Source organism: Nanorana parkeri, unplaced genomic scaffold (genome assembly GCF_000935625.1).
Source record: "Nanorana parkeri isolate BGI_ZX_2015 unplaced genomic scaffold, ASM93562v1 scaffold161, whole genome shotgun sequence".
In the NCBI taxonomy this organism is placed as follows: Eukaryota; Metazoa; Chordata; class Amphibia; order Anura; family Dicroglossidae; genus Nanorana; species Nanorana parkeri.
In genome coordinates this window covers 376,548-388,334 of record NW_017306429.1, presented here as the reverse complement: position 1 = coordinate 388,334, position 11,787 = coordinate 376,548, and the positions used below count along the sequence as shown (strand labels likewise).

The 11,787-nt window shown below is 42.9% G+C and overlaps 1 protein-coding gene across 1 annotated transcript in view; it reads left to right on the top strand.

The window, feature by feature from the left end:
- The window catches only part of INTS12 (integrator complex subunit 12), a 28,965-nt gene extending 18,813 nt beyond the window's left edge, over nucleotides 1-10,152 (top strand). The window contains exon 7 of the mRNA XM_018554484.1: nucleotides 9,409-10,152. Within this exon, the coding sequence (XP_018409986.1) occupies nucleotides 9,409-9,993 (585 nt within the window). The 3' untranslated portion in view covers nucleotides 9,994-10,152. The remainder of the gene's footprint in view (nucleotides 1-9,408) is intronic.
- Nucleotides 10,153-11,787: the final 1,635 nt, after the last annotated feature.

Below are 11,787 nucleotides of genomic sequence, written 5' to 3'. Positions count from 1 at the left end.
ATAGCTGTCACTCAGCTGGAAGTAAGGAGAAGGCTATTTGAAGAACTGCCAGTTATTAAATTCAGTATAAGGAGAAGGAGCAAAACAGGAGAAGATGATTTCAAGATGGCACACCCTCCACTACTGCAGGTAATGTAAACCTTTGAGACTGGATTTGGGCAGTAAATATTTGAATTTGGATGACAGGTCCACTTTACAAATAGGAAATCGGATAAATTAGGTGCTTTAAAGGAGAACTATGGGGTTAGGGCTTTTCCCCATAGTTCTCCTTAGGGTAACGGGAGGACACAAACTAGCGTCCTGACGTCACCCTAAGCTCAGTATACCGCGAGCTGAGCCGCAGCTGAAGCGGAGCCCGACAATTATGTCTGGATCTGCCCAGCTGCGTGACAGCTGGCTCTGCCTATCTAGAGGCCTATCTAGAGGCAGAGCCAGCTGTACCTGAACCGTCCGTTCCGCCAGTCAGGGCTGGAGGAGGGGGGAATCCAGTCCCTCCCCTGTCACGGCAGAGAGCCGTGACAGGATCAAGAAGTGAGCGAACGCCGGTATGTGTTCACTCACTTCCCGATCTACTGAGCTGACCTGTGACGGTCTCATTGTCACAGGTCGGCTAGAACTATGAGGGAAGTGAAAAGCACTCACCTCAAAGTTCTCCTTTAAATACTAACTGAATTGCAGTCACTTGTGTTCTTAGTCATGTTCTGTAGGGGTATACCATATTTTAAATCCTTCATGTAATAATATTGTTAATTGATTACCAGGCTTGTCTTTTTTTTTTTATTAAATGAACAATCAGTATTGTTATCATTTGATAGCTACGCCCAAAAATGAAGAGCTGTAAGGTTGCAGCTCTATGTATTGATACACTGCCTGGCCAAAAAAAAGTCACCACCTGGATTAAACTAAGCAAATAGGTCATCGGTTCCATTGTATAAGTGTTCTAATCTGGGGTTGCTTCCGTTGGTCAGGTCTAGGTTCAGCAATGTTATGTCCCAACAAAATGAAGCCATCTGTGCCGGCCCCCTCCCCTGTCCATTCCTCCAGTCAGTGCTGGAGGATTGGAGAGGGAAGGGGGGGAATCCCTGCGGGGAGTGGTGACTGACAGTCACGGCTCTCTGCAGGGAGATGATCGGGAAGTGGGCGAGCAACGGTATGTGTTCCCTCATTTATAGAGTCGACCTGTGACAGCTTCTGTGTCACAAATCGGCTCTAACTATGAGGATGAGTGTAAATCACTCACCTCATAGTGCTCCTTAAATCATTTCTCACTGAACCACTGCACTCTGCGTGTAGGTTACTTATATATGGTGTTATGGCCTAATGCAATAAAGAGAAACACGAACAGTACAGTGACCTAAAACATCCAGCCAATCTTTCCTCAATTAAAGCTTTTCATTTCTAATCTGATAAAAGGTAAAGTTTGGTTGTGCGGAGTTCCTGTCACTTTGCTCATTGCCACTCACAGATCTTTGCAATCAGCTCAGCTTTAACACAGGGGTTGTACTGGTTGGATCTGTGTCTTTTCCCCACCTTATCTACTATGTAACTAAAATGTAACGATGTAGCATATATATGCTGTTTGCACATTTTGTCTTGATGCATGTAGCGTGCGTTATTTTCCTTTGTTTTGAAATGTCTTCTTTTCTTTGGTAAACTGCAGTTACTAGGTAATTATAAAGCCCAAAAGGCAAATAACAGGTAGAAAACAGACTTAGTTCCCCGGAAGCTCTAAACAGCAAAATGAATAATCCATTTAGCTAAACTGTGTGATCTATTGTTTTCTGCCTATAATGTTATTAAAATTTGTACGGAGCAACCAGGGATATATTATTATATATTATAGGCCTTCTAATTAAATGTAAGGAACCAAAAATCATTAAAGACTGAACATTTCTTGGAAACATAAACTGAAGAGAAATCCTAAATTTCTACCACCTTATGCCCGTCAGCAAGAACATAGTGCTGCTTAGATCTGGAATGGTTTTTCTATTTCTGTGTCTAGCACAGAAGTGTATAATTATTACCCTACCATTCAGGATCTACGATCTGTTGCCTGTGTCCTTCAATGAACGGAGAGAAAAGTATTTTACGGTGAGTACAAAATCCTATTTTTCACAGTTTATTAGAAATATATGAGCTGCCTGCAGTACTTTGTGAAATAATGGCAAAGAGACCCTAACAGAAATGCTTGAAAGAGAAGTAAAGTACTCACCTAAATGTATTTTCCTGGATGATAGAGTGGCCACCACACATTAGAATCTTTTTGGAAAGTATCTCTGTCTGGCAAAAAAGAAAAACCTATCGTACCCATGCTGAACCAGCCTACCTCTCTCCCTATATCTAAATGGATCTGATTAGTTAACAGTAAAGTTTCCTACAAAAAAAAAAAATACACTGCTCAAATAAATAAAATAAACACTATGAAAACACATCAGATCTCAATGGGGAACAATATCATGCTGGATGTGTACTGGACCGGGCAATGTGTTAGGAAGGAAAGCATGCCACATCATTTGATGGAAATTAAAAATTATCAACCTACAGAGGGCTGAATTCAAAGACACCCCAAAAATCTAAGTGAACAAATGATGCAGCAGGCTAGTCCATTGTGCTGAAATTTCATTGCCGCAACTCAAAATGGTACTCATTAGTTTGTATGGCCCCCAGGTGCTTGTATGGAAGCCTGACAACGTCGGGGCATGCTCCTAATGAGACGGCGGGTGGTATGCTGGGGTATCTCCTCCCAGATCTGGACCAGGGCATCACTTAGCTCCTGAACAGAATGAGGTGCAACCTGGTGGTGTCGGATGGACCGAGACATAATGTCACAGAGTTGTTCTATTGGATTAAGGTCAGGCGAGCGTGGGGGCCATTCAATGGTATCAATCCTTCATTCTCAAGGAACTGGCTGAATACTCTCGTCACATGAGGCCGGGCGTTGTCTTGCACCAGCCACTGCACCAGTGTAGGGTCTGACAATGGGTCCAAGGATTTCATCCCGATACCTAATGGAAGTTAGGGTGCCATTGTCTAGCCTGTAGAGGTCTGTGCGTCCCTCCATGGATATGCCTCCCGAGACCATCACTGACCCACCACCAAACTGGTCATGCTGAACGATGTTACAGGCAGCATAACGTTCTCCACGGCTTTTGGCAATGGCACATATTGATGTGCCATACTGGAGGAGTTGGCATGCCTGTGCAACCTCTATAGGGTCCAGGTATCGCCTCATGCTACCAGTAGTGACACTGACTCTAGCCAAATGCAAAACTAGTGAAAAACAGTCAGGAAAGATGAGTAGGGAAAAAAATGTCAGTGGCCTCCATCTCTAAAAAAATGTCATTGGCCTCCATCTTTCCATCGTTCCGGTGCGATTCTGGCTGGAACGCACCATCGCATTGTGGCCAGCTCACTTTTTTGCGGGGCTGGAGGGGGCGTGGCCTTGCTTTCCTGGGCGATCGCATCGCTACCGGATGGCGTGGCTACAGTGCCATTCACTTCAATGGCCCATCACGCCCCCTCCAGCCCGGCAAAAAAGTGAGCCGGCCGCGATGTGGTGCGTTCCAGCCAGAATCGGCCCAGTACGCACTGCATATGATGTGAACTAACCCTTAAACCATTCCTGTTTAGGAGCTCGTCTCATTTTTTTCCCATCGAGTGCACCTGTTGTTAATTTTATTAACACTAAAGCAGCTGAAACTGATTAACATCCCCCTCTGCTACTTAACTGACCTGATCAATATTCACGGAGTTTCATTGACTTGATGCTAAACTCTGATTAAAAGTATTCCTTTAATTTTTTTGAGCAGTGTATATAAATAGCAAAATTTGACAAGATCTGGAACCCTTGGTGTGGACACCACACTACCCTTGACCACCACCCCTAAAGAGAGAGTGTCAGTATGGAAAGGACAATGAGACTCCCACCATCGTTTCATTGACATGTTTTTAATATTGCTAACAGTGGTACTCCAGAACAAGGATGTCTTGTTCCTAACACAAGTATTGCATTATATACCCCTCCCTAATACAGCATAGTATAGTGGAACTACCAAAGTTAAGATACAGTTTTACCTGAATGAATATGTTAAATGTACTGCTGTAGGCTCACACTGTACACAAAGGGACTATGTACAACTACCATGTATCCAACCAAGATATTGTCACATCAGCAGGGCTCGAAAAATCCACTCGTCCACTCGTCTGTGACGAGCAGACAGTGGAGCCCGACGAGCAGCTTCCCGGCCGGCCGGAGCTTCCGATCTCTGCTTCATCAGCTTCTCTTGGGGTCCCTTGGTGATATTTAGGGTCTTGGAGACCCCTGATGTTTCTATAAAGAGGACCTGTCATGTAAATTAGCTATCCCATAGGGGGCTGCTTAGCCCCCCATGTAATAGCAATAAAGTTGTGTGTTAAAAAAAAAAGTAATATAAAAATAAAGAAGCAAAAAAAAAAATAAAAAAGGAAAACATTTTTTAAGTCCCCGCCCCCCACATACACATGTAGATATGCGTCGGGTGCGCCTACGTGCGAAAACGACGATTGCGCCTATTGTGCCGCACATGTTACATATCGCTGCAAATGTCGCAATGAGAGCAATAATTCTAGAGCCATTAATCACTGATAACACTAAAGTGATGAGCAGTAAAAGCATTTTAATCGTCGCGTATGGGCGTTTTTTGCGCACGCAGTTTTAAGGCTTGACATGTTTGGTGTCTATTTACCCGACGTGACCCCGACTTTTATGTTTTACTAAAAATATGGGTAAGAATAAATGTTTTATAACATAACGTAGGGAAACTTTTTTTTAAATATATTTATGGTACTTTTTTCATTATATAGTAAAAAAAAATAACCCCCCCGTGGGGTCACAAAAGAAACCTCTATCTGTCCCCAAAATGTTTTAACATATATTGCAAGGCTATAGTCAGGTCATGCTGACTGGTGAAATTTTTGACTGACTGGTGAGACACCGCCAAATTTTTCAAGCCCTGCACATCAGTGTTTATTCATCCTTTCCATTCTTTATACATGATTATCCATATTGTACCAAGGAAAAAATATGTTAAAGTGGACCTTTACACATATCTTTAAAATAACAACAAATAAACCTTTAGAAATGTTTAGTAATCTACAAAAACATACTTAATAATGATAATAGCCGTTTTTTTATTCTTTGCATGCCTTATTTCTTTTCCTCCCCATTCTTCTCACAGTGGCCATTTTTACTAAGGGGGGATTAATCTATCTCCCTTTACTTCCTGGTACTCTGGCACATGTGACAAGGACATGTGACCATGCACATCATCTCCGGGGAGGAAAATGCCTTTCCCTGAAATCTCATGAGATTACAGATGAGATGTCCCAGCTATGCTCTGCTGATGTATCCTTCCCAGGATGCAATGCTCATGCACAATTACATCAGTTTTGCCGAAGAGAACCAGGAAGTAGAAATACAATACATTTTAAGTAAAATGCAAATATGTTTGTTCCACTAATCAATGTAAGATTATTTCATATCAGTATGCAGAGCTGCATGCTGATGTGATCTTTAGTGAAAAGGGGGTAAAGGTCCACTTGAAAGCTGGACTCCTGGGAAGAAAACAATGAGCCATGCAATGGGGCTTCCCTGCACTGCAAGGGTTAAATGCTCATTTTGTCTAGGGGGAACAGGAAAAACAACTATACTTATTCCTCATTTCCTCAGCAGCTGGAACTCTTCTTTTTATTTCCTTGGGGTTTTTTTTTTGTGGGAATACATCGTTTCCCAAGTTTCCCAATTTTTTCCCAAGGTTTGTTAATTATATTTTGCGGTAAATTACGCAAAGTCTGGTGATTTAAAAATACTTTTATATAACATGGCGAGATGGTGAATCTTAAAGGGAACATATGCGATTTACTTTAGGAGAGCTTTATTCCCCTTTCGATGCTACCTTGTTACACACAGGCAAAAGAACAGTTTGGATAAATTGTTAGTGTAACATTTAGATAAGATGTGAGTTGGGTAAGCAAGGGCACTCATTGGCATGATGGCGACTTTTTTACAGGTACGTGGTCACTAAAAATGCAAATTACATTGCGTTCATCTACGTGAGCATCTGATGCTTGCACAGTAAATGCAAATGCTGTTCAGACTATCCAACATCATTGTTGGGACCTGGGAATTCATCTGGGGTGGGAATTTCTTATTTTTAGGAGATCCCCAGATTCCAGCCACCTCAGGGATTATACTCCGCCCCGGAACCAGTTTCCGAAGAGCACTGGACTACCTGTATGGGTAAATACAGCGCATGTTTGGGGAGAAACAGTCTGTGTGTCAAGGACTTTACATGCAAAGAATTAGGTGGCTGGGCAGCAGTAAATTATATATAGATACATATTCTATTTTGTACCTTTTTTTTTTTTGTACTCTTTGCTTTTCTTCATGAGTGTTCTGAATCTGGTTAGTGGAGATGTGATCCAGCCCCCATGCAGCTCTGCAGCAACAGATCACTTTTATTAGCAATTTTAGCCGATAATTCCATTTTTCCAGATTACTTGGGAAAGTGAACCTACCCTTTAATGCACATTGTGCGTGTTGGAGAGCGCTTCTGCCCGGCTACCACAACACTGGTGGAATGGAGGCAGCACACACGAGCTGTCCTACGTGTGCGTTTATTTGCATGCAGAAGTCAGGGATGGCTTTCATTTTTTTATTTTTTTTTATCATTTCATTTTTTATGATTTGTACTTTTTTCATTTTTGTATTTCACTTAACTTTATTGCTATCACACAGGGGATAAGAAGCAAAACACCTTCCCAGCGCTCGAAACTGCAAGTCCCGGGTGTCGACGATAGGAATTCCACACCCCTGAAAATAGTTTTATTTTTTATGCGAAACATTTCATAAGATTATTTCATATGCCAGTAGAAGAGGGAGTGCCAGGCTCTTGTTCACTTGTTTTTCCAGGCTATACCTACTAACTCTGTCAGGAAAAGCCTGTTGTTTACAGAGTTCAACTGTCAGGGCTAGTTCACACCAAGCGCGGAGCAGATCCAGAGCAGAGCAGGTGCAGACCGGATCAAAACTGCGTCCAATGTATTCCTATGGTATTTTGAGCTCCAGTTCACATCGCAGCGTGCAGATGCAGAGCAGGTAAAAAAACTGCAGCAGGCCCTATTTTACCTGCTCTGGATCTGCTCTGGATATGCAAATGCCTGGAACGCACTGAAAGCCCATGTTAAACAAAAAAAACAAAAATTGTTTTTTTTTTTAGCCAAAAACGCATCTAAAAGACTAGCGTGCGTGTGCAGAAACCTGACCGGATCTGCTCTGCATTTGGTGTAAACAAGGCCTCAATGTGCAAATGTACACACACACGACTGAATAAGTCAGAGTAGTGACCTATCCCCCTCCCTTTGTGTCCTGCTGTATACAGACAGGGGTACAGGGTTTCAGTTAGAGTGTGAGAGTCTAAAGGCAAACAGCTTGAGCAAATTCATAATGGTCTGTGATATGTGTCATGAGTGATTCTTTTATGAAATACTTTTGTGACACAAGGACTTCATATGAATTAAAAAATGTTTCTTATCGTAGAGGCTTTAAATTTGACAAAATCCATTCTAGTTTCCCATGAAAACATCTAAGGCTGATTGTCCTTCATACATGCTGTTTTGGCAGGATCACATGTTGAGAGTGTTTGTAGTCCACCACACAACTCTCACAGATCTTCTTCGTAAACTCTATTGGTAGCCACATAATCTACAAAGCAGAAGCGTTTATTTTCTAAAATAAACACACTTTGGTGATGTGAACTGCAAGCTTTTATGAATAATAAGGGAAATGGGGTATCTTATTGGTCATTTTCTAATATCAGCGAGGAACCAAGCTGTATACACACAGTTTTCCTTGATGTGCCAGGAGTGTGAACTGCGCACGGCCGCCGTCCTTCCTTTTCATATTTTCCATTCGTTATTAATGCCGTTTCAACCAGACGCAATTTGTCAAAGGATCAATGAACCATCTGGCAAGCACTGCTTTGTTTAGAAAGAGATAACAATGGACAAAGCTAGATTATGTGTGCTGAGTAAACTTTTATTGTTTTCTTTGTCAATATTATTCTATTTCCCAGAGAGAGTGTTCCCTTCTTTTATCTAAATTATTGTTGGATACCTGTGTTGTAGATGATTGTTATAGCCTTATGGTGAAAATAAGGTGGACAGTGGGGAGCACAACAGATAATGCTAGGGTGCCAGTATTAAAATGAGTGGGCCAAATAACATCATATTCAGTACATCTCTGTAATAAATGCCGTATTCCATGTATTGTTGCTTTAAAAATGCTGCAGGTACAAAAACACCAGTCGGTCCTGACAAAAATCCACTTCCTGTAGCGAAGTGACCTGCATTGAAATCTCAAGTAGGTGTTGTCAGCCCTGCCTAGTTCTCCTCTGCTGGACTGGATAACACGTCACCCTCTCCTCATCCCCACAACATAAGGGGGATGTGTTCAGTAGTGCAGAACTGAGACAGGGCTGCTCAGAATTTCTGCGCAGCAGAAAGTTAGCCCATTGCAGGAAGCTAGACGCTTACTGGATTTTTGGTAGGCTCAACAGGTACTTCTCTTCAGCTGCATTTCTAAAAAGACAAAACATGGAGAAATGTACATGCAATGAAGAGACATACACTTTAAAGGAGAACTATGAGGGGAGTGACAATCACTCATCCTCATAGTTAGAGCCGATGTGTGAGATTGAAACTGTCACACGTCAGCTCTATGTATTGGGAAGTGAGCGAACACATACCGTCGCTCACTCTCTTCCCGATCATCTCCGTGCAGAGAGCCGTGACTGTCAGTCACCTCTCTCCGCAGGGATTCCCCGCTCCAATCCTCAAGCGCTGACTGGAGGAACAGACGTGAGAGGGGGCGCACAGCTGCCTCGGCCTCTCTAGATAGGCAGAGCCAGCTGTCAATAAGTCAGCTGGGTGGATCTCGACAGTATTGTGGGGATCCCTCCCGACTGCGGCACTCTCAGTTTATTGCGGGCAATAGCCCGCTATATACTGAGCTTTGGGTCACCAGAGGACGTTTGTATATGTCCTCACGTGACCCTAAATAGAACTATGGGATAACAAGGTTACCCCATAGTTCTCTTTTTAAACTGTCAGATTAGAAAATGTAGTCCATTTCCCAACTGCAAAGTGCTGAGATCCTCATGCGTCCTGCTTAACAGTTTACAGAATCCTTGTTTGGTACGCAGCAAGAAGCATGCTAAGTGAAAATCATAGACAGGTTTGTCATTCACAAATACACATAGAAAATCCAACAAGCTTGGGTAGATCTTTTTTCAATAGATATCTATTTTTGTGCAGTCATTTATGAGGACACATCTATGATATATGGTGATTTTCTCTTGTCTCTTCATGTAGGTCTCCTCTGCCTCTTCTGGGAATTCCTCCAATTCTGGGTCATCATCGTCTGCTGCAAGTGGTCTTACTGGCTGGGCAGCATTCGGAGCTAAGACTGCCAATGCAGTGCCAGTAACCTCAAAGCTTGGAAGCTCAGCACCGACTGCCAGTGGTAAACCTCCCAATATAGCTGCAGGTCCGAAATCGTTGGTTTCAACTAGCCTAGCACAGATAAAGTCAAGCTCTACATCTAAACCAGGATCGGGGAGCAGCAACACAAGCTCCTTACCACTAAAGCCACTACCACCACTCGTTCTGGGAAAGACCAGTCTTAGCCGTTCTATGAGTAGTGACAATGTGAGCAAAACAGGTCTGCCTAGTCCAAGCGTTGGTTCATCTGGAAGCAGTATGAGTAGTCAAATGGGCAGTAGTAATGGAGGAGGCAGCTCTGCAGGAAGCAGCGGGAGCTCTAGTAGCAAGGCAGCTGTAGATACCAGCACACAGTCTGGAGCCAAGGGTCCTACTTCTCAAGAATCACAGTTACAAGCCATGAAGCGGCTTCAAATGGTGAAAAAGAAAGCTGCACAGAAGAAATTAAAGAAGTGATTATACTGTATATACTACTGACCATAGAGGTGCTGTGCATAGAATTGCCAGCAGCATTACAGAAGTGCTCAAATATACCACAATGCAGTGTAACGGCCTACTGTGATTATATATTCCTAGTGAATGTATAATGAGAAAGGTTTTGTATCTTGCAGCTCATGTGCAGGTTTTATTTTTTAAAATTGTATGAGAAAAATCTATTGACCTCATTAAGTAAAGTGTCTGAAATATGAACTGCTTGTGCTGCCCCCAAATCAACCAAATAGGAAACTTCTGTGGAAATCGCCATTGGAGATTGAAGGTTTGAATCTGATTTGGAATGAACTAATGCAGACAAAGAAACACATTCTTGGTCACTTCCTTAATGCTAAGACCTCGATGCCTGACTGATCTGTAACAGACATTAAAACCCATTTTTGTATCATCTGTTTTCATCTTATAAATGCGGCTACTAAACTAGACTCCTACAATGCGAGTTCCTTTTTACTTCTGTACTTTTTACCTTTTGCTGTGCTGCTTTATATGTAGATAAAGGAAAACCAGAGTTATGCCTTTAGGAGTAAAATGTTACCTTGTCTCTGACATTGTTCCAGTCCAGAATAAAGTCCTGGAGTTTGAGATGGACACAGTCAGATTTGTCCGTCTCCGTTCCACGTCAAAGTATTTTATTTTGGATGTCTTCTAGCACAGTGGTCCTTAACGTGTGTAACCTCAGGACCCACATTTGTCCTTGGTTATTAAGTCATAACCCAAGTCACACTGCAGTAGAACACACAGCATTGTGGTAATGCGCATTCGGGTGTGGGCACGAGGTGAGATTGGGGTGCCATTCAAATGAATGGCAATGCAATGCACCCCCTGCACCAGAATGCGTGATAGGTGAGATTGCGTGGTACAGTGCGTTAATCGCTCAGGACTGGGCGATTAGCCCACTTTACTAGTGTGAACTGGCCCTCAAAAACACTGACAGCCACACAACCACAGACACAATCTCACAGACAGACATTCTCACAGATGCATATACACGCCAAAAAAATATTTACATTTCTTTTTTTAAGATCCACCCAGTCTCCCTACCTTACGAGAACTGGAGTGGATCCCCAGCCTGGGGTCCAGTGTGTGCTGCTTGTATAGTGTGTGCTGCTTGTACCATATGTGCATTGCTTGTACAGCTGTGTGCCTTTGTAGAGGTGCCGGGAGCCAGCATGTGACATTACTCTGGTCCAGGCACCTCTACAGGACTTGTGAGGGAGCTGTAAGCAATGCACGTATGGATGGAGCTCCCTCAAAGCCATACCCCCAGCCCACCCCACTTTAAGCTGACACTCGGCGCGGGGCAGCATATTTTGAATGGCTGCTTGGTGTGAGAACAGACACTGCTGTGCTAGGGGGAGGCTGGGCAGTCTCTCACCTAGCGCAGTAGAAGGCACGCGTTGACCCACTGAACACAAGGTTGTGACCCACTTTTGGGTTGCAACCCACCAGTTGAGAACCTGTGTTCTAGCACATAGCTTTCACAATTTGTCTACACGTGTAGATCATTTTTGTTTTTGTTTTTTACTTTCTATTTTGACCGATAAACACAATAAAGACAGAAGGTGACATGCAGATCATTGATCTCAAGGGAGAGACCGTGCATATGATCATCTTTGCTAAAGAAGGTCACTGGAACTTTGGCTTTGCATATATACCTATATGTCCATCATTGATGTCGCTCCCTAGAGATCAGACAATCTGTGTGTAAGCTTTTACTCAGCTATGAATACAATACAAATAGAAATGTTTGTTCAGTGT